General features: G+C 42.6%; 1 protein-coding gene across 2 annotated transcripts in view; it reads left to right on the top strand.

The window, feature by feature from the left end:
- The window catches only part of KDM5A (lysine demethylase 5A), a 48,055-nt gene extending 31,901 nt beyond the window's left edge, over positions 1–16,154 (top strand). For both annotated transcript variants that reach the window (XM_027467342.3, XM_027467271.3), the window contains exons 20-28: positions 80–218; positions 1,180–1,359; positions 1,635–1,796; positions 3,014–3,565; positions 4,340–4,483; positions 7,810–7,969; positions 8,270–8,490; positions 10,569–10,979; positions 13,088–16,154. In XM_027467342.3, coding sequence (XP_027323143.3) covers positions 80–218; positions 1,180–1,359; positions 1,635–1,796; positions 3,014–3,565; positions 4,340–4,483; positions 7,810–7,969; positions 8,270–8,490; positions 10,569–10,979; positions 13,088–13,300 — 2,182 coding nt within the window. In that variant the 3' untranslated portion in view covers positions 13,301–16,154. The remainder of the gene's footprint in view (positions 1–79; positions 219–1,179; positions 1,360–1,634; positions 1,797–3,013; positions 3,566–4,339; positions 4,484–7,809; positions 7,970–8,269; positions 8,491–10,568; positions 10,980–13,087) is intronic.
- The last annotated feature ends 6,965 nt before the right edge of the window (positions 16,155–23,119 follow it).

Below are 23,119 nucleotides of genomic sequence, written 5' to 3'. Positions count from 1 at the left end.
ATCGCCAGCCTGTCAAATTTATGGCTTTAGTTGACTGGCATTTTGAGAGAAGGCTGGAATCGGGTTTTTCTTACTCTAGACCACGCCAAAGTATGATGGCTCTGGAGGGGATCGTGAATGAAGCAAAGAACATCCCTGCTTACCTGCCCAATGTGCTGGCACTGAAAGAAGCCCTGCAGCGGGCTAGAGACTGGACAGCCAAAGTGGAGGCCATTCAGGTAGGGGTGACAGCAGGGACTGGAATCTTCTGCTTGCATCCTTTTATTTAGACATGCTCTTTATTCCTAGCCCCTTTACCCACAAACGTGACCTGAAGGGAAACCTTGCCATAGCTGTTAAATATGCTTACCGTAGATGGTGTGCTTCAATTTCTTTTCTTCTTTTTGTGCTGCTGTTTCCCCGTTGGCTATCCAATTTCTATTTCCTTTTCTTTTGTGTGTTTCATGGGGGATGTAAAAGCTGACAGTTTTGTTATGATACAAATGTAACTCTAGTGCGGCCTTATTTATTATTGAAACTGTTCTACACACTGTCACTGGAAATACTCAGCTGCAGTGGAGGAGCTTTAAACCTTCTGCTTAAAGGTTTTCAGTTTTGGAGTTGGATATGGAAACGTTTTTATTTTTCTCCCCTAAATGTGTTTAATAAATTTTTGTGGTGTAGGATTTAATGGCACTGATGGCAATTTTCTGTCTTGAAATAGATGAAGTTATGGCATCATTAGTTCAGTAGAACACTCCACTTTTCCGTTGTCCTACCCAGATAACTTGGTCCAAAAGAGACATGGTTTCTGTGATATTCCTGTATATTAATCTCTGGACTGCAACTGTTATTCTTGTATCAGGTATTTATTGGGAGCTGAAGCAAGAATCCCAACTGACTTCACGTCAGCCCCTCAGATATTTAATTTATCTTGCTGTGGAGCAGATAGGATTTAAGACTGCCATCTAGAAATGAAATGTCTTACTCCCTAAGCCAGCTGGCCATGTCAGAACAGATGTTAAAATAGAAACTGAGTGAGATGGAGTTTTTAAAGTAACAGTAAGATTGAAACCCCACTCTCCTTTCCATTCTGTTCTTATTTTCGTCAGTGACTAAAATAGTGTATAGCTTGAAATTAAACCGGACAGTGATAAAATTGGTAGAATCTTTGGATTAGAGAATTTTCTTTTACCCCAGAATGGGAGCAACTATGCCTACCTGGAGCAGCTCGAGAACTTGTCTGCCAAAGGCCGCCCGATACCAGTGCGTCTGGATGCCTTGCCACAGCTGGAGTCACAGGTAGCTGCTGCACGGGCTTGGAGGGAGCGCACGGGAAGGACGTTCCTGAAGAAGAACTCAAGCTACAGTCTGTTACAGGTAAGCCACAGACAGTTCAGTGTTGGACTTCAGAAATGGATCTTGATGGTCCTCTGCAGTCAGAATGGTTTGGTTACAAAAGATTCCACCTCCTTTTGATAATACAGTGTAATAATAAGCTTCAGCTGTACTCAGGTGAAAATGGAAAAGGCAGGAAGCCTGTGTTTGGTTGGTCTTGTTTTATGTGTAGACAACCTCAATGTTCCTTTTGAAGGAACGCATTAAAACTATTTATTAGGACTAACTGACGGTGTAAGTTTTCTTGGTGGTTCCAGGTTCTGAGCCCTCGGACTGATATTGGTGTTTATGGGAGCAGTAAGAATAGGAGGAAGAGGGCAAAGGAGCTGATGGAGAAGGAAAAGGAGAAAGATCTTGACTTGGAATCCCTAAGTGAACTGGAGGATGGGCTGGAAGAGGCCAGGGACACTGCAGCTGTGGTAAGGAGCAATGAAAGGTAGCGTCTCCTGATATCTGGGTTTAACTTGTCTCTAATCGATGTAGAAATCTTATGGAAAAACTGATTAATGAACTTTGCTGAAACAAACATCTCATAGTATGTATGGCACAACAATATAGTTCAGCTTTAATTGCAGCGAAAGTAAAGGGAAGCACAGTTCAGGGTATAAGTGCAGGTGTGTAATATGAACCTGGCTACATGGATGGCTTACATGCTCTTGGTTTAAAATATGTGGCTGTTCATCAAATATTACTAATATTATTTTGACAGGATTTCAGTGCATACGGAATGAGCTGTATCTCTCCCTTAAGCCATATCACCACTTATTTGGTTAGTTTTATGCAGGATGCCAAATCGAAGTAAATTCCTTTTCAAGTTGTTTTGGCAGTCATCCCTTTGATTATTACGATTGATATTAGTGGTTTACTGACATGAGTTAAAAAATTTAAAAAGTCAATTCTAAATTTGCAGACCATAGACGGTACCTGCCTTACTGTAGAAAGTCTTTTTACTTCAACATTGTCCTTCCCCATTCTTGTGTAAAAAATGTCAGGCAGTTTGTAAGCACTTGGTTCTAGAAACTGCATGGAGAAGAATGTTACATTTAATTCTTCCTTGTTGGGAGGATATTGATGCAGCTTGTCACAATATTTTGCTGTCATTTGTCTGCCCTTCTTCCGTGAACAAAGAAAACGCATGCAAGCTCATTATTGTGGCTTATGCACAGTCAATTTTACTTTAGTATTCTTCATTATAGTTACTTAAATGGAGATGCTGAGGAAATGCAAGTTACTTCATGAAGATCTGTGGTCACTCAGAAGCTCCTGCTGCTGCCAGCATTAAAACTGTTCTCAGCTGCATAGTCTTCACAGGCAAATAAATGGAACAGATTTCCTGTAGTCAGAATCTGTTCTTCTGGTGTTCTTATGACAGATTTAATTATGAACTTCAGAAACTTTCTGGATATGGTGAATGTGAGCTAATGTTTATCTAGTATCTGTCAGAAGGATTCACGGGCGTACCGGATAACGGAGGACGTATTTTAACAAGAGTTTTAACTAGATCACAAAATTCCAAACTTTTGGGCTAGTTTAACTAAGAAGATCTCTTGGTATGGGTTTTTTCTTTTTTCTGTGTTGGTAATAAAACATGAGCTCCTAGCTGTGAAGGTCATGACCTGTTTTTGTCTTTGGACAGGTGGCTGTATTCAAGGAGCGGGAACAGAAGGAGGTTGAAGCCATGCATGCTCTCAGGGCAGCCAACTTGGCCAAGATGACTATGGTGGATCGCATCGAAGAAGTCAAATTCTGTATCTGTCGCAAAACAGCTAGCGGATTCATGCTGCAGTGCGAGCTGTGCAAAGACTGGTTTCATAGTGGCTGTGTGCCCCTTCCCAAAACAAGTTCTCAGAAGAAGGGCTCTAGTTGGCAGGCCAAAGAAGTGAAGTTTTTGTGTCCACTTTGTATGCGTTCTCGAAGGCCGCGGCTTGAGACAATACTGTCTCTTCTGGTGTCCCTGCAGAAGCTGCCTGTACGGCTGCCAGAAGGGGAGGCACTGCAGTGCTTGACAGAACGTGCCATGAGTTGGCAGGACCGAGCACGACAGGCTTTGGCCACTGATGAGTTGTCATCTGCTTTGGCCAAGCTTTCTGTGCTCAGCCAGCGAATGGTGGAGCAGGCAGCACGGGAGAAAACAGAGAAAATAATCAGTGCAGAGCTACAGAAAGCAGCAGCCAACCCAGACCTGCAGGTAGGGATGTGAATATCTTGCTCTTTACCATGCTCGTCCTTCTTCAGTGTGTTAAAATCCTTTATCCTTCTTGGAGAACCTTGGAGGATTAGTCTGAGAATTAGAGGTATTCTAGTTCAGTACTTGGGTTGTGGTTAGCTTGTTAGCAGTCTGTTACAGGCTTTGCCAGGAGCAGGTCTGTTAACTCTGAACTCAATGTCAGTGGCAACTGTTGAAGGTGTTTGTAAGGAACAGTGGTTCAAATGTAGCACCCAGCTTGTGGCCTGAAGATCGGTAAAGTAGAGGCTACTTCGATGTCCAAAATTCCATTTTCTTCTGACAGAATCAAAGGTGTCCATATTTATAATTTCTAATGGATTCCATTCTTGGGATTTCGTTACCTTGTTTGGAAATTTCAATGAGTACTCTAGGGAATCACTGGCACATTTTACAGTTGGCTATTCGTCTTTGAGACCAGTAATCAATTGTACAAAAGAAATTTGTACAACTACAGGGTGATGTAATTTGGTAGCACTGAACAACAGTAGCTAGATCCTTCTCTTCACTATTACTTTAAAACATGGAAATAAAGTCTGAAAGAATCTATTTCCTTGAATATTTCCCATTCTTTCTCCACATCCTTCTGTGAGTGGACTTTTCTTTCACTGTTCAGGCAGTTGTCCTCAGGCCAAAAGAATCACAGTTTTCTTAGTGACTATGATTTCAACTTCTTTTTTTTTACAGGTTTTTCTGGAAGCTTTATTGTTTCATTCTCATATTCCATTTTTCACTTAGGGACACTTAACTAGTTTCCAGCAGTCAGCCTTTAACAGAGTGATAGGGAGTGTGTCCTCATCCCCACGGCAGACTTTGGATTATGATGATGAAGAGACAGACTCCGATGAAGACATCAGGGAGACATATGGCTATGACATAAAGGTAAGTAATCCAGTGTGGCTTGTCCACATGGAGTTAGCTCAGAACACCTGTTTTCTATTAATTCAATTTATACAAGAATATTTTAAGCTATTCTCAAGTACATTCTACCATGGCTTCTGTTGCAGAAGAGGTACTTCTTGGTTTTATCTGGATGTCTTAGTTCTGGCGTATTGGAAAGTTTCGTAGTGTTTTCTTTTAGAATTCCCAAATGTCTTGTGATCAAGTTTCAAAAGGTTCTTTTTAGTGCCAAGGAAAAAAACTATGCTTCTCAAGGGATTTGTTTTTATAATACCATTGAGGTTGAACATTGTCTTTATGCCTTTTTCAGAGATATTATGAATCATAAATATGAATAAGTGTCTATGGGGAGAGCTTCATCAGTTTTCACTATAGCAAAAAAAATAGTCTTTGAAAACTTCATGCTGTGTAGAAAGTTTCCTGATGTCAGAGCTTCTTTTCACATTTTCATACCATTCTTTTCTTTCAACTCCCATAGAAAAGGAGATACACCTATTCAACTTCGTGTGTGGGAATATTCAGAACTTGATCTGCATCATATTGTAAAACTAGTTTAGTTCAGAAATCATAGCAGCAGTTAGATTTTTAAAATATTTTAGCTGGAGAGGAACAGTCATAAGAAAAGGCAGTTACAGAGATGGCCAAGCGTTTTCAGTGTGATGTATGTCATTTCAAAACTTCTGAAATGTCCTTTTGTTATGTGTAGAGACAGAAGCAACACCACTGTTTCTTTCTGTGCAGTGATTTCTTTTTAGCGATAGTGTCATTTCTAGTTTAAAATATGCTAGTTTAATACTCAGCGTGGTCATGGAAATTCTTCTAAGGCAGACCTTTCAGCTTTCTGGAATGACAGCAAATTTTTCAGCTATGATCTGCCTCAGTGTCCTGTTTTTAGTATTTTGTCTCCAAGTAGCTTTATGCAATTACATGCATTTGTCTTGTTGGCATTTCACAATGGACAGCAAGAGTGCACTGTAACTGGGTGCTACAACTTTTAATTAGATTAGTTCTTTTTTAATAAAACTGCTAACGGTTCCTTGCGTTGGAAGTAATAATAAGGTATTTCTGATAGATGTGGCACATTCTGAGGCTGTGATAAAAGAAAGCGTATGTCAAGAAAGGTGGCATATGCTTGTTAGGATCTGAAGGTTTTGCAGGAGTGTAATTTAATTTCTGTTCAATGTATTCTGTGATGACTTCAAAATTCATTACTTATCCTTTGGGTTTGGATGTCCATCACTATATGTAACTGTAAAACCTGAAGTAAAAGTATAGCAAAACAAAGCGGGAAGGGACCAGAAATGTCCTTTGTTAGGCCAAGTAATGTGATTGGAAGAGAAGACAACCACAGGCAACCACGCTCTTCAGCTCTAAACTAGAAGCAGCAGAGTTCAAAGGAAATAGGAAAGTTGCTCAGAATTTAATTGTCTTTATACTGTTGACTTTCAATTTTTTTTTCCAGTTTATGGTCTATAAATGTTTTCCACTAGATTGACGTGTTTACAAAATAACATTTATAGATTATGGTGCATTGTGTGTGAATGTGTTGTTAATTTACTGTGGACCCCATAGAAGTAATCCTTGGTTTCCTAAGGGTCCATAGACTGTAGTTCTACGCCTCTGTCTCTGACATCTCAGGTACAGCAGTGATTACAAAAACAAACATGAAAAGGCCTAGTTGGTTATATTGTGCTTCTAATTAAAACATGATTATAGCCAATGAGTACTTTGTTATGAGTGCAATAGCACTCATAAAAAAAAAAATCTTCTTTTAAGATTTGTTCCAAATGGACTGATTCAGTCATCAAATTGACTGTAACTTTCCCTCACATTTCATTGCCTTCATTTTTGTGTTGTCTGTAGCCACCAAATGTTTATTTATTTATTTCCCTGTTGACTGCACTTTCTTTAATCTGTTATAATATAACCAGAAGAAGACCCAGGCGGGGACATGACCTTTACTATGTAGGGAGAAGTATCTTTTATTCATTCTGAACATATATATTCTGCTTTTTCATCTGGGCAATATAAATCTGAATGTCCCACTTCTAGTTATGAAATCAGTAGAGTGTACTTCACTTCCTTCTAAACATGTAACCGAAACCCAGAGAGAGATTACCATTCTTAAACTCCCTTTTTATGTCATGAAATGACAGGGTCTGTGTGGTGCGATGTCCTGAGTTGTCCAGTTTGGACTCACGTAGCTAATCTTCACGTAGATAGTGTCAATAACTCCTCTACAGCCTTTTGATTCTTTTAAATCACCTCCTTGGTTTTTGTTGTTTTCTGAAAGATTTGAGTACTACACAGCATGCTGAGTATGTTTAACCTGTTGGCCAGTTTTATCACAAATGTAGTAGGGTAGGTACATTCTGGAAAGTGCTGTGAAAGTAGATAGCTAGTTGAAGAGATTATCCTTATTAATCTCACCTCCAGGGGTGAGGAAGAATTGAATACTAGTAGACATCAGGGTATCTACTCAAATGGACTTTTCTTCTCTGGATTCTCTGTCTACTATAATACAAAGCCAAAACAAAGCATTTTCCATTTTTAAGGCTTTCCTAATCGCTCTTCTGTTCATGAGTCCACCTGCTGCATGTAAGGCATGTGTAATATTTGTCTCTGTAATTCAGTTAAGAAGTCAAGTAGCCATCCTATACAGTGCGTTGAGCACAAGCCAATGCCATCATTATTCTGTTCCTGAAAATGTTCACAACAATCTTAAGTATTACAGCCCTCTTCCTTTTGGCGTTTGTATCTAAAAATAGTTCAAAATTGCCTAAAAATCCTGATCCCAAGGCAACATTTTATTTTATTGCTATTTAGTGGCCACCTATCTGTTGATGCTTAGTTCCTCTGCTGGACCACACTGTTTTAAATTCACTTGTAGGATCTTCAATCATTTCTTCTTACGGCAGCCATTATTTACTCTGCAAAACTGTGCCAGTCTTTACGGTCTGGCAGTCAAATTCTTCAAACAAAATTATCTAGGCAAAGTGTAAGACTGTTGTTATGCTGACTTCTGAAGACCTTACATGAGGGACTGCTTAGTGGAGAAACTCAACCAGTGTTTCTCACACACTGGCTATAAATCTGACTTCACCTGTCTCCACAGTTGCTACATTCTTCTACTGTTTAAGTAGGGGTCTAACTTCTACCTTTTTTTTAGTGGTCTTGGTGTCTGTGGTGGAGGTGCTTCCAAGAAGGTGTTTGGGAACAGCAGGACTGGTTGGTCTCTAGCAGAATATAGTAGGAAATAGGTATTTGCTAGATCCAGATTTTTCATATTTTCTGTGGGTCTTTTTCAGGACAATGCCAGTGTAAAATCTTCTAGCAGCTTGGAGCCCAATTTATTTTGTGACGAGGAAATCCCTATTAAATCAGAGGAAGTGGTGACACACATGTGGACTGCACCCTCGTTCTGTGCCGAGCATGCATATTCATCTGCTTCTAAAAGCTGCTCTCAAGGTATTTGCTTTTCTATGCATTGATAGAAATTAGAAAAGACAGCTGGGATGAGCAGTCAGTAAAGAGGGGAACTGCTCTGTTACCTGTGCTAATTGAAGGAGATGCTGTCTGTAAGAACGATACAGTAACATTAAGTAACATTTAAGTTCTGTTTCCTGATGTCTGATATATAAAGCTATGTCAACATTTATTTTCCTCTGGAATTGTCTCCCTCCTTAATTACGTGTATGAAACGTGTTGTTTCTTTTTTGTTTTCACCCCTTCCTTTTATCCTCATGCAACTTGCCTCCGATCTGAAAGGTTCTAGCACTCCAAGAAAGCAGCCTCGGAAGAGTCCGCTGGTACCTCGCAGTCTGGAGCCCCCTGTGTTGGAGCTGTCACCTGGAGCAAAGGCTCAGCTGGAAGATCTCATGATGGTAGGAGATCTGCTAGAGGTATCACTGGATGAGACTCAGCACATCTGGCGGATTTTACAGGCTACTCATCCACCCTCTGAGGACAGGTTCCTTCATGTAATGGAGGTACGAACTTGGAGAAATATCTTGGCATAGGAAAAAAAAAAACAACAACACAACTTTTGGATATAATCTTGGATACTCGAGTGCTTAGCTACTTAACATGTTTGGGTTATAGCCAGGGAATAGGAGATTCCAGAAAATAATGGAGTAACAGACCTGGAAATTCAGTCCTTGATCACTCGTGCTGTGCAGTGCTGTCCTCCACAGTTAACAATATTTGGAACATTTTTTTCAGACAGGCAATTCCAAATGCAAACTTTATTCTAGAAAGGCTAATGAAATTCTGCTCTTGATTATGCTTGGAATCAGAACTGATCTGCCAAAGAGACACAAGTATTTCCTGCAAGATAGACAGCTTATACTTATATAATATTTGTGTATTGCCAAGCTTTTGTTGTTACTGAGCAAAGAACGTTGTTTTTAATAAAACATGATTTGGTAATATAAGTAAAAAGATTCTGGTTCTCCCCAGAATAGCACAGACACTGCATTTTTTTCTTAATATTCTGTGAAGATGTGCTGACCTCTTTGCTCTGCTGACAGCGAACGAGGCAGGTATATGTGCTGATTCTAAGGTCTCATCCAAATTACTTATGCCTCGTTCATGCGGTGGCTAAATGCTTGTGGAAATGAGGGATGTGTGTTAGATGAGAAGGTAAAATCTTGCGTTGAAGCTATATTGGAATCCATCCTTCATCATCTGTCAGTTGAAGACAGGGGTCAGTTTGACCGTGTGTAGTTATGAAGTGTGGGATTGCTTTTTGAGTTACTAAACAGCACAGGAAATACACTGCTTGACCTTCTGGTAGCATACAGTAACATCAGGTGGAAGGTTACATTCTGTGAACAGCGAGGTTACGCTGGCATTATGGTCAATTGTCTCGTTTTTTCTGTGCCCTCCAACACAATGGGTAAGTCGAGATGTTGCCAAGTTGGCACAAGACAGGCCAGAGGTACAAAGCAAAGCCTGCCTCCCAAGAAGTACCGCATTGCCCTGCTTTGACCTACGTACTTCACTTCATAAGCTTAATGCTCTTTTAATGTAATGGTTTGGGCATGGGATTTTTTTGAAGAACAATTTGAATGCCAGCAAGTAGCACTCTATGAATAGCATGCCGCAGTCTTGTATTAATAGTTAAGAACAGCTTTATGGCAGGGGATAGGGTTCAACATTTTCTGGTTAACCCCTGTGAAAGCTTGTGTGGCCAGAACTGCTCGTGTTGAATTGAATGCCTTTTACATCTACTCATATGCAAGATAGGTAGAGGTCTGTAAAATAACTGTCGGAGGATTTGGTTTAGGCTGGTATGTTTTAAGTCATGTACAGTAAACAGATTCTGTCTGTACTGGCTTACAGTATGTCCTTAATCTCTGAATATTGTTACAGTTAATGTATATAGCTGGGTTAACTAAATCGAGTGAGGCTTGTTTGTACAAAGGAGCTATACACGCAGATCTTGCTGATATAAATAGGACTTGTCGCTCTGGATGCGGTGACAGTTTGCCAATTTTAAATGCTATTTGTGATCAGAATCTGCTACTTACGAGCTGTTAATGGCACCAGGATTTTTATAGTGTGTGTCAGTTTGGGAGCTATTCAAATAATGGATCTGCAGCATTCTTCTCTTGCTTGAGCTGATAATACATTTTAAGAATTCAGCAAATGTTCCTTCTTAATCTCCAGGATAGCAATTGCTTTCTCTCAAAAATAATAAACAAGACAGACCTAGGATGAAAAATAAGCAAGAACATCTAACAAATGGTTAATCTTCTTAACTTTTATTGAAAATCAATATGAGAAGGGAGTTGTGGTTACTGCCTATTTTGTCTCCTTACTCTTGCTGATATTTTACTTTTTCCACTGGAGATTTTAAATTCATTAAACTTTGACCACTGAGGGTTTTCTAGTACAGTGAAAATAAAGTTGAGCCTTTTTTTGTTTAGAATTTGTTACAGTATGTTGTTGAGCAAGTTTCTTCCATCATACCAAGGTGTAATGGTGGAGTAAGCACATCTCGAACAAAGTATATGGAAACTTGTGTTTGGACAAAAGTAAATCTCTTCTCACCCTTTCTCTGAAGGATGACAGCATGGATGAGAAACCACTGAAGATGAGAGGGAGAGACTCTTCAGAGAGGAAGCGGAAACGAAAGCTGGAGAGAGCAGAACAGTTTTTTGGAGATATGAAGCAAAAATCTAAAGAGCTGAAAAAACTAGAAAAACCCAAGAAAAAGAAGCTAAAACTGACCATGGATAAGACAAAGGAGCTGAACAAGCTGGCAAAGAAACTGGCTAAGGAAGAAGAGCGAAAGAAGAAACGAGAGAAGGCAGTTGTGGCAAAGGTGGAACTAACAAAGGACAGCACAGAGAAGAAAAGAGAGAAGAAGGTTCTAGATATTCCTTCTAAGTATGACTGGTCAGGAGCTGAGGAGTCAGATGATGAGAATGCTGTGTGTGCTGCACAAAACTGCCAGAGGCCCTGCAAGGACAAGGTGAGTATTTTGCTTAGTTCTGTCCCAGGCAATTTCATGCAAAGACAAAAACCCCGGTGCATTTTAATAATTAGGCTGAACAGCATGAGCAACAAGAAGAGTGTTACCTGAAATGTGAGAGTATTGAGTCGTATTTGGGTAGGTCCATCAATGTAAATAAAACTTTGCAAACCTATCTCATTCTCTTTAGCTGGTTTAAAACATCTGATGATGAAAAAATAGAGTCTGGGAAGAAGCACTCTGCCTTGGTTTGGAAGTTTAACCTCAGCAAACTGGGCTCGGTATTGTTATTTGCTGGTAATGTGAAGCGTGCCTTGTCTGATTCAAAGAATTCATTCTGTGCCTCAGCAAGAAATGGGCAGTATGTAATTGATGTACATTTCCTGTATTGCGTGCATACTGACTGTGAACAGTAGTGCTGCAGGCTGAGGGATCTGCACACTGCAGTGCTTCGGCTTTCTTGGGAGATGAATTAGCAGTGATTTTAGACCCAATCAGATTACGATTTTAAAAAAACAACAACAACAAAAACACCTTGATCTGCCTCTCTGTGGCAGTGCCTGTCCTGATTGTCAGCTTTTAACAAGCACTAATTGATGATCAAACTTCACAAAATATTTTTCAGAATTTTTTTTCTGCTTTAAAGAAAACAATCAAAAACCCTACTGCCAGTAACTGTGGGATTCACCCTAAACAGCACTGGCTTACACAGGAGAGTAGGATCAAATATAAATATCAAAAACTTGGTCTTTTTTGCAGAGTTGAAATGTGGAATTCAAGTGTTCAGATAAGTGTTAGAAGACCATTTCTGAAGTCTTTACCTAAAGCCAAAGTTAGAAATTAGACTGGAAGATAAATTGCTCATAAGATGATAAAATCTTGATACAACTGTTCTCTTTACAGATAATTTGGGTTATGGTAGCACATTTTAAAAAGAATCGAGATTACAAGAGGCAGGAGAGTGCCTTTCAGTTCACCTTATAAAGAGGGTCATACTAGACTCATCAAATTCCCATAAATGAAACCGGATAATATCCTTAGTTATATAACCAAAGCTTTTCTTTGAACACCCGTCTGTCCATAAAGTTGGACATGTTTTTGCACATTCAGTAAGTGAATGCAGTACAAGTGCAAAATGGTAGCTAGGGAAATGTAATGACTGAAGCTGCAGCTGCAGTTGTCTGTTCCTAGTCACTTCAAAAATACGTTCAGGAATAGTTTTCCTACAAACTAAATTTTAGCTATGTTGCCAGTACTGTTGTTTTGCTAATATATTTTCATTTTCACTTTGCCCTGTAAGGCAAAAGCAGAACTCTAGCAGTAACAATCTTGGTAGCTGTAACAGAACGTTAAAGAATCTGTGTTTATTATCCTGCAGGTCTCAGTTTCTGCTCCTTGACTCAAATTAACATGCACTTTTTTACTTGGACAATTACAGAAATCTAGTAATTCATCTTAATTTTTCTCCTTCTTAAAGTTTAATTTACTTTTTATGCCTTTTCCTGATTGCTCTACAGAAAATTCAACCCAGATTGAAATATTTTAGCTTACATTTTCTGTGGCTTTAGAGTTACAGTTATTATGTATTTGGGGCATTCAGAGGCTTGCTGTATGCCCATAGCGTGCAGCTAGTGGAATGACAATAAAGTTGCTAAAGTCAAGTGGCTTTTTTGTGGCCAGCAGCAGTAATCAAGTCCCTTTGTTTTCTGTAATTTTGAAGTTGCAAAAGCCACCACTTGACAATGCAGTCTGAGGGAATATATGCAAGTTAGCCTGCGTATTTGTAGGATTTCACTTACACTGAACTCCTCAAGCATGCTCCTACCTAAATGTGTTCTGGTGTACCTGTCTTTCATTTTAGGGCAGCTGAGCATCTTCTCCCTCATTAGTAGGAGTCTTGTAGCTGGGCTGGACTAAGGATGCAATAGGGACAAGGTTTGTTGGAAGGGTATTGCTTCCTAAACTGAAGGAGCTCGTTAAAAACAAACTCTGTAGGACATCACTTTGTGCCAAAACCTGTTTGTGTTCTGACTATATCAGGTGGGTTTAACAGAAGATATTTTCTTCACAGAGCCTGTGCCTAATGCTGCCGATACAATCTCTTGCAGGTGGACTGGGTGCAGTGCGACGGTGGCTGCGATGAGTGGTTTCATCAAGTTTGTGTTGGTGTCTCTCCCGAAATGGCTGAGAACGAGGATTACATCTGTATAAACTGTGCAAAGAAACCCATGCAGGGACCAAGTAGCCCTGCTCACGCGCCACCTCCTCCTTTCTTATTGAGCTACAAACTACCGTTGGAAGATCTTAAGGAGACAAGTTAGCAACTACTTGGTGGCTGGAACTTGCTGGGCAATGGACCACTGAAACCCCTAGAGAAAGAGAGGGTTTGAAGCTGATGTAGCCACTGAGCTTCTCTTCCAAGGATGTACAGACCTGCAGCGGAGTTGGTCCCTTCCTTACAGCTGGCTTCCTTCATTCAGTGGGGACGTCAAGGCACAGTGGTACCGACTCATCTATGCAGACACCGCCTCATTAGGAGCTCCAGCCGGTGTTTTGACTCGAGTATTTCCATCTTTGAGAGCGGCTGCTGCTCTTAAAGACTGAGCAAACCTGAGGCTGTTAGATTAGACGCTTCAGGGTGTTAGAAGTACATGTTGGCAGCGGAGCTGGCCTGGAATTGGTGGGCTCAGGCTGGAGCTTTTAGCCCCACCAGCTTGCCCAGAGGAGGTGACTTTGGAAGTTATCTTTTGCCTCCCCATGCCACCCCAGTGAGAAGGGCAGTGTCTTAGGAGAGTTAAGTTGCCTCCGTATCCAGGCGGCTAACACTACACTATAAGGATGGGAGCAAGTGGATGAATTACTTTTAATTTCTGTTTAGTAGCTAAAGGGCAGAGGAGCTCATGATCTCAGAAATCAGCAAAGGTTCTGTTTACCAAAAAGAAACCCAACGCTACTCCACTAGCAAATGTTTTTCCTTAGTGGGGAACAGCTGATCTTCCTGTCCTGAGGAGGGCCAGAAAACAAATTGATGAAGATGCCTAGCTAGACCAGAGCTTGCGAAAAGCAGAGCGCTTCCCTTTCCCCAGGGGTGCCCTCTCCTGTTCTAGGCTTTGCTTAGAGTTGTGCACTCCTGCGCATTAACGTTGTCTCACGCAGGATGGAGCTGGCAAGGAGGTGCAGCGCCCAGGGCGCCAGCTTCTGTGATCTGTACCAGGGACGGGAAGGAAAGAAGACAGCCCACTTACCTCAGAGGTTACACTGACATGTGCTTCTGTGAAAAGTTTCACTCACAACTATTTCCAGTATCACCAGGCTACGGGCATGGCCTCAAGCGATACCAGCAAGCAGTCTGCAGATCCTGTTCGCAGTGCAAATCCCCCTCCCTGCTGGCTTTGCTGGATGTGTACCAGTGTACAATCAGCAGCAGTTCTTGGCTGAAGTTGCCCCTGGCTTTGCCAGAGGGCTTGGGGTCATCCTGGGTGACAGTTGTTTTAGTAAATCCATTTTTAAAGAAGGACTTGTTTTTACTTTTTTCTAAATGTCTCAGACTACTGACTTGTTCTATAAATAGATTATTTTTCTTTGATTTTTTTATACTTACCACTGTTAACCAGCAGCACAGACAGAGGTTCACAAAGCAAAAACCTGCCCGTGGGCTTGGGTTTTTTTACTCCATTCCTTCCTTGTAGTACAAGGAATTAGCAGTTACCTTCCCCATTCTAGCCTGACCAGCTGCCTGTGTTTAAATAGGTAAATACATTTCATGTGCTACCTTTGTGTTTGGGTTTGTTCCTATTAGTGGGGCATCTGGGCCTTAATGACTCCAGTCAGTGCTGGCTTTGTGTATGTGAATGTCTGAAGCCAGCCGCTGGGCTGTCTTGTCCCCCCCCTCCACTCGCTCCCTATTGTGTTTCCATTCTTCTGCAGTTCTAGGAGTGTTGTAAGTAGTGTCCAGTCTTACTAGGAGCTGGATTGGGATTTAAAAAGAAAAAAAAAAAAAAAACCATTGACAAAAACAAAAGTGTTCTGTCTTGACTGTTCTGTGTCCCTTCTCTTGTTCTCTAATATTTGGGAGTTTATTTATCTGGCAGAATTGTCCACCCCTCCAGAAAAACTCAGCTCAGGTAGATGAACTTTATTGGTTTGTTTTATTTGTGCCTGCTACCTGGGAAGAGGAAGTCGTACAAGAGAAAAGAACTAGGACGAAGGGCAGAAGATGCAGGATCTTGGGAGTTACTTGAGTGCAAATTGGGCACAGACTTCTAATTCCTGTTCCGTAAAGACTAATACGGTATTAAAAGCAAGCTGTGGTTAAGCATGTGGCTGAACAGGCACCGTAGAAGACTTAAGAGTATTATTTGTTTACTTATTTATGAAGGAGTATATGCCATAGCTAGATATACCCTCTTTTTTTTGCCTCCAGTTATGTTTTTTCTTCTCATTGTACGTTTAGTTTTGGTAAACTGGTTGAAACAGATGTTCTTTTCCTTCAGGCTTTAACTGATGGTACTACATAAATGTTTCCCTATATGGAGTGGATAGACTCTCTGTCACAGATGTTTAATCGTTCCAGAAGTAGACTAGCACAAGATTTCATGAAGAATCCCAGTGTTCTGTATTCTTTCATGACTCCTAGAATTTGTGACACAACAGGGAAAATATGGTCAGCGTATCCTGTTAACCGTTGAGCATATCCTCTTATTCCGTTCTCTGTCGTGATAAAAGTCCTTGTTATATGTAATTTGCCACCAACTGGAAAGAGACCTTTTAGTAAATACGCGTTGAATATTCCTGTTTCTCTGAGTAGAAGGTGTGGTCACAACCAGAAGGAAACAAACAGCTTTACGATGCAGTGGTGGATCGTTCTTGTAGCGGGCATAGGAGAAATGTGCAAATAATGTGCAAATAGCCACATTCTTAGTAGCTGTTTTTCATGTAATCGTATTAGGAGGCTCTTTCTGTCTTTTTCCTACTCTTTCAAAAGGAGGTTGCCACACTTTCTCAGTTAGAGATCTCCCATCTGCTTTCGGGTAAGGTGTTCATAAACTGAAGAGCATTATTAGCTTTACATCTTACTGTTTAAACCTTTATTTTTAAAAGCATAATTCCGCTCAAAGGATTGCTGATAGTATAAACTTTTGAATAAATGTTGACTTTTGGAAAAATCTGTAGAAATGTAGTTAGTGGTTTAAAAAAACTTGAAGTTTCAGCTGTGATATTGTCTCTAGACCTTAGAGTTTTGAATTTTTATAAAAACATGCAAAGAAGCTAAACATCCAAAGTTAAGCTAAGGAAATTATTTTCTTAAATGTTTGCTACAGCTGTAGGAGAAAAATCTCTCATGCTTTGGAGATGAAATTTCAGTTTATATAAAATCTTAGCTCTCGTGTATGTAGAACAGTACATGACTTAATACTATATTCTACGAAGGATATTAACCACTGTTCATGTTGTTTCTCTTGTGTCTGACACAGAAGGTCAAAGAAATGACCGGAGCTGTTGTGAGGAAGAAAAAATGGACTTGAGTTGTGTATCTTATCCAAACCATGTGGTTTGTATCTTTTCAGGAAGAAGCGCCTGGACTGGGGTGGCTTTACTTGCATAGAGATAAAAGTCACTCCTGAGCTTCAGTACCATTGCTTTTAGGATTTATGTTTTCTACAGAGTTTCTGTACCTGAATATGTATGTAGCCTGGACTACTTGATAATGAGGGCTTAAGGTAAAATTGATGATGTTATGAAAACTAACTTGAGTTATTTAGAACACCGTGTCTCACACAGCACAAAGTAGCAGAAACAGATGTCTGTGTCTTCTGTTAGCCACACTGTGAAGCTTGCATTCATATTTTCTGTTCTTAGAATCACTGATTAGTTCAGGTTGGGGAGACTTCAGAAGGTCGTCTGGGTCAACCTCCTGATCAGAGCAAGGCTGATTTTCACAGCAGGTCACATTCTTCAAGGCTGTGCCCAATTAAGTTTTATGTATTTCAAGGGATGGACATTTGACAGTCTCTTACTTCCTGATCCAATTTTGCAGCATCTTTGATGTGATTTTTTTTCTAATGTTCAATCAGACTCACTTGCTGTAGCTTTCCAATTGCTTCTTCTAATTTTTCTTTTGAGAAAAGTGAGTCTCTTTTCAATAACTATCCAGTACATATTTGAAGACTAAAGGTCCTGCAGCCTTGATCTCCAGGATGAAGAAACGCAGCTCAGCCTCCCTTGAGCCATGTCACATGTTAGTTTTCTAACAGTTTTTTTGGCCCTGTGCTGCACTCAGGTTTGCTATCATCTGTTTTTGTAGAGAGGAGACCAAAACTGGCCATGGTACTTCAGGTCTGCTTTACAAGTGTTGAATACAGGAGGCAAAATCACTTCCTTTACCCTGCTGGCTGTGCCCTTCCTATGCAGCCTGGCATGGGATTGGGCTTCATGGCTGCAAGGGTGCAGGATGCTGACTCCTGTTCAGTGTGCCCACTGTTACCCCCAGGTCCTTTAGTTTATTGTTTCTCAGGTACAGACCTGATGAACTTAATTTTTGCTGCCAGCCCATCACTCCAGCCAGTTGAGATCCAACTGAATGGAATTTCCTCCCATGTTTCAGATTGTTTTGCTCCCTTCCTCCCCTCGTCATTCGGTTTGGTGTCCTCTGTACTCTATCCCATCACTCAGGTGAGTAAGACATTAAACAGCATTGCTTCCACTACCAATCCCCAGGTATTCCACTCCAGTTCACCACCTTCTAGATATCAAACTGTTGGCCACAGTTCACAGCAGAGCACCCATTTTTTTACCCACCTTGTAGGCTGTCCATCCATAAGTGTTTGGTTTCATTGTAAGACAGGGTGAACAACCACTGCTCCCTGATTATCCCCAGGGCCCTTCAGAGAAAGCAACCAGATAGGGCTAATAGTATAGTGGTGACTATCACTGCTCACCTTATCCTTCATGGGCCTGGATGTGACTTTTAGGAGGATTTGCTCCATAATCTTCCCAGGAATTTGAGCAAAGCTAGCTGCCCTGCATCCTCCTCACGTTCCCTCTTCACTGAATACGGGCATGATGTGCAGAAGGGTTTGTCAAAACCCATCAGGAAAATGATCCTCTGTACAGACATTTCCTGGGCTCTTCATTCATCATCGTGGCATGTAAGATGAGAAGGAAATGAACGCACTGGAGTTGCAGTTTGTACAGTTGCACGGAAACCTTTAAATGGCAGGGCTGAGTTCCTGCCTGAAGCGCTGCTCATACCCAAACTGTGTGGGCTAGTAAGCAGTTACATCAGCCCCACGTATCCAGACACACAGCTCCAAGCTGGTTTGGCTGAGGTCAATGTTACTGATGCTTAGCCCTTCACTACACTGTCCTTTGCACTAAAAGAAAGGCATAACGTGAGTGAGAATGAATGAGGACAACTAAGCTTTGCTCGAGGAGAAAAGATGAAGCCCACCTCTTCATTCAGCAGTAGGCTGTTTGCTGGGCAGCTGCCCAAGGATAGCTATCACCTTCACTTTGTGTTGTAACAGTTATTAGATTTGTAGCAAGGTGAAGCCAAAACAAGGTGGGTATTCAGCAGCTGCTTACCAGACATGCCTTGCTGCCCTTCCAGGGCCGTTGCATGCCTTTAGAGAAATGGTGACTGGCTGAGAACACCCCAGGCATCAATGGGTGTTTCATACCCTGGAAATGAAAGGTTTATAAAAGGTGGAAGAAGCTTCTTAAAAGCATTCCCTCTGAAATCAGCTCCTGCCTCTGTAAGAAGTTGAGAGCTGTTGGCTTGCTAAAAGCAGGGTTTGAGGCTTTGTCCCATTAGGTGCAAACGGGCAGCAGGGAACTCCAGCTGCAAGCACTAAGAATGTGTTTGGTCAGCCTGCCTGGACCAAACAGGAACTCTGCTTGGAGCTCCGATAGTCATGGGGGAGATGCAATAAATTCAGCCCTTATCGAAATTCTAGCCACGCTGGCTTTGGAGGGGTGATAAATGCGTAGGACAGCTGGGAACTGCACAGCAAGAGATTTAGAGCACTGAGCCTTAGGTAATGAGATGTCTTGGTACAAATGAATGCTAAGTTGCAAGGTAAAGGCATTGAAAGTCGCGAGGCTTTGTATAAAAAAAAAAAAAAAAGCAGAAATATGTGTAAGGAGACATGCTCTGAATGCATTCAAAACAAAAGCCTTGCTGCGGTGAATAGTTTTAATCCTAGAAGGGGCATAATGTCTAAATCAGAGCTTTTTCAGAAGCCGATTTTTGGCAGTTAGCATATCCCCCCTTACACCTCCGCAAATAAAAAAAAAAAAAAAAAAAAAAAAAAAAGGAAAAATCCATTAAAGCCAAGTGCCCGAGTAACTGCTGTGGGTATGAGGATCTGAGGAGAGCAGCCGATCACCTTAGCCAGCCCAGCATCAGCTTTTAATGGGCTGGTGCCAGCAGATCAAGCGGTTCCCAAGTTGCTGCAGTCCCAGAGCAGCTCGGTTGCAGGCACCAGGGGCAGCGCTCTCCTCCGTGGGGTAGGAGGGCATTTGCTACTGCTGTTGCTCGATAATACCAATGGAGCCTCCACAAATCCAAGTGATGAATTTGAGAAACAGCCCAGATTTTGGGGAGATGCGAGGCAAGTAGCACAATATTTACTTCTGTCAACTGATAGTTCGACTTTTCCCTTTGTACAGCTGGAAATGTTAGCTGGCTCTTAACACGTGTCCCTGCAATGGCATTATCAGAGCACAACACTGTAGAGATCCATATCTAGGCGTTATCAGTGCATTGATAGCATTGCATCCCATTATTTCCTTGCCAGCCTTCCTGATAGTCTCTTGTGCAGGAAAGAGGCAGGAGATGGATGCTGTAACCTTCCCTAGAAGCATTCTTGGGAGCCTGTAGGGAAGGAGACCACGGAGTAGCTTGCCAGAAGGAAATGAGTCTTTGCCACAAGGGGTAGATTCTGGTCTCGGGATAGAATTCCCCAGAAATGGGAATGACTGGGGATGGACTTCCCTGGTAGTGAACACGCACAGAGAGCCTGCTGATGGCAAAGGAGGGAAGAACCTAAACAAATCTGTCACTGACACCCTGATCTCAGGGAATGTAGGTGCAGAAGAAAGGGGATTGTGGTTCTCAGAAGAAATGAAGGGATTCAGGAGAGTTCTCCCTGTTTATTGTGCTTTAAGTAAAGATGCAATGGAGTGTTTTAAAAGGATCCTGCACGGTTTCTGGACATGCATGTGTGCACAGGCAATCAGAGACAGGAGCACTGATTGCCCCTGGCTTCTGGTAGGAACACGCTTGGAATGGTTTGCTTAGACCTTGTACCCCAGGATTTAGGGGTGTTAGGGAACTAGAAAATACATAAATAATGAAGAGACTACCTGGCAGCAGCAAAGTTCCTAACTTGGAGCATTTTTTTTTTCTCTTACTGAGTAAAAGGCAAATTTAGGAAGCCAGCAGATCAGATTCCGGTTTAGAAGCAATCCCTTCACATGCTTTCTTCCCTCAGGCCTTCCCATTATGCCCCGAGAAATCCCAAGGGAGCTGAGGCCAAAGGAAATGGGGCTGGATTCCCTTTGCAGGCGAGCTGTGCTCCTCCCCGGTTGCTTTCCCTCCCTGGTGGGGACAAGCTAACCCCTAACCCCTGGTTAGGGTGTAAATCCACAGCTCCTGCTCTAGCAGTAGGGTGTGTGCTGACACTGCTATACAGTTTGAACTTGAAGGGAAAATAGGATCAGAAACCAGCCTTCCTTTTCCCCGTGGATCCCAATTACAGTAAATACCAAGATTCCAGGTTTGGTTGGCTCCATATTTTTAATTATTTTCCCCATCTGGGCATGTCATCACGGAGTCTTGCATCTTCTTCTCTGATGGCCCTCCGGCCCTTTGGGGCTGGCAGCATCTGCAGGAGCAGACAAGAGGCTCAAGCCCCTTCTGAGGGGCAGCAGCACCCTGCAGGGACGCTCAGCACAGCCTCGCAGGGCTGCCTTGCCCAGGCAGTGCTGTCCTGGCTCCCCTCCTGCTGAGGCCGGGGCTGCTCAGGATGTTTTGAAGAGGTAATACCCCCTGGCAGCACGGGGGCCTTCGCAAAATTGGCTGTATGTGATTTTTGGGGCTATTTGACATTTGAGGCTGGGAAAGCTGGGTGAGAGCTTTATTTCCTACTGACCTCTTTGCAACGCCAAGTTTTCTGCTTTGTCATCTCTTGCTTAGAAAACTTACGTCTGAGAATCCTTTTAGAAATTCGTCACTTGTGGACAAAATGAGACAGGTCGCTGGATTTCCTCCCAGAATGGAAACTTTGCATTCTGAGTACTTACCGGTCCTGTACAGCTCTTGAATTAAAAAAATATATATTTTTAAAAAGTATATATATGTGTGGACAGATGATGTGTGAACATTGCTCAAGTGTTGCCTATTTAAAACCAGGTTGTAGGTTTTCTGTGAAAAAATCAGTTAAACAGGTAAGACCACGTCTCACCTCTGAGGAAAGCTTTCCCTTTTCCCCTCAGAGCATCCATCTTCCAGGCAGACAGAGAGCAGGGGCATCTAAACATCCCAGCCCTGTCAATGGCTTTGATTTTGTTCTTACTGCAGTCTGTCAGACTGAAAACCTTCACCTCAGAGGAGTAAGGTGTGCAGAGGAGAGTGCATCATCCCCAGACCAACACCCAGCTTCTCAGCCCCCTGACCTACACTGTCAGGGGGCATCTGCTGGTCTTTCATCTCACTTCTGGGCCACTTGCACAACACTGCTATCGTTAGGCTGAAATTGTGCTTTCCTTTGGCATATGGTTCGTGATGTGACAGTGCCCTCTAATTAGCTCTCTGGCTGCAGCAGCCAACTGCCGAGCTTTATTTTTCCATGCACAATACCCATTTCCACACCGGGAGGTAGATGGCCGGTCCTCAGGAGGGCCGTGGTTCCTATCCCCTCCCTGATCCCAGCTCGGGCTCTGCTCCTGCAGCTGCTCTGCGGGTGTCTGCTCAGGCTGCCTCTGGCAAGCTGCAAGAGACGAGCCCCAAGGAGCTGCCGGAGGTGGCAGCAAGGAAGGAGATGCCAAAATGAATGAAGACTCCGGTCTCAGGAGTCTTTGCTTGCTACTCAGCTCTTGCTGATATTGCATGTTATATTATAAGGACATGCACGGTGCTGTCCTGCCTTCGGGCTGCTCCCTGGGCTCTGCCCCTTTATCTGCTGCCCGCAGAGCCACCTATCTCCGCCACCCGGCAGGTGTCCAGTGCAGACATGGGTTTTCTTGCCTTGAGGCCCTGATCGCTCAGGTTGCTTGTCAGAGCAAGTGTCCTGTGAGGAAGCCGCATTTCTCTGGGGCTGCTGTGGTGTTTTCCCTCACCGAAGGACCCACAGGCTCTTTGTGATGACTTCTGGCTTCTGCCATGGCTATTTCAATCTACACGAACCTTTCTTTGAAGCTGGCTGAAGCAGGAATCAATACTTTGTGCTTATTTCGGCTTCTTTCTCTGCAGTATCAGCCTCTATTATCCCCATCCTGTGTGTACTCGTGCGAGCTGGGCTTTCTATACAGCCCTTTCCACTTCAGCCTCATAACGTTTCCAGGCTGAAGAGGCCGGTGGCCCGGTGGTTATCAGATAGAGGAAAGGCATCGTATTTGCTCTGGCCTTTGGTTCCCAGATAACACAACGGCAAATCGTGTTCCTGGAAGCAGGGGGGTGGCTCTCGAGATTACGGGGCGCTGGGGCGCCGGGCAAAGTGGCCCCACGTGGAGGGGAAGCAGAGGGGGAGGTGGGGCTGGGGGCCCCCGCTTTGGGATCTCGGCTCGTCCATGGGGCCAGCAGCTCCTGCACCTTGGGGACAACTGGGCAGCAGTGGGGCTCTCCTGATGGTCCTTTGGTGGGCTGGGGGCTGGGAGCCATCTCCCCTCCTCTTGTCCCCTCATCAGTGCTCTGCCGGCTGCAGAAATGCGTGCACCTCAGCTAGGCCGGTCCCCTCCTCAAAGGCTCACTTCATTCCCTATCTCTTATTCGTTTCTAGCAAATTTCCTAAGCTTTTAATGCTGCTCGTCCTAGTTCTTCCACTTTTGGCTTAGATATCTGTATGGGTGCAGAATCTCAGACAGCTAGATGGATTTCATCCTTTGCGTTTTTCCCTTTGGATTTTCATCGCCTCCGACAG

This window comes from Anas platyrhynchos, chromosome 1 (genome assembly GCF_047663525.1).
Source record: "Anas platyrhynchos isolate ZD024472 breed Pekin duck chromosome 1, IASCAAS_PekinDuck_T2T, whole genome shotgun sequence".
Classification (NCBI taxonomy): domain Eukaryota; kingdom Metazoa; phylum Chordata; class Aves; order Anseriformes; family Anatidae; genus Anas; species Anas platyrhynchos.
Note: the sequence above shows the minus strand (reverse complement) of the source record. Positions and strands in the feature narration are given on the sequence as shown.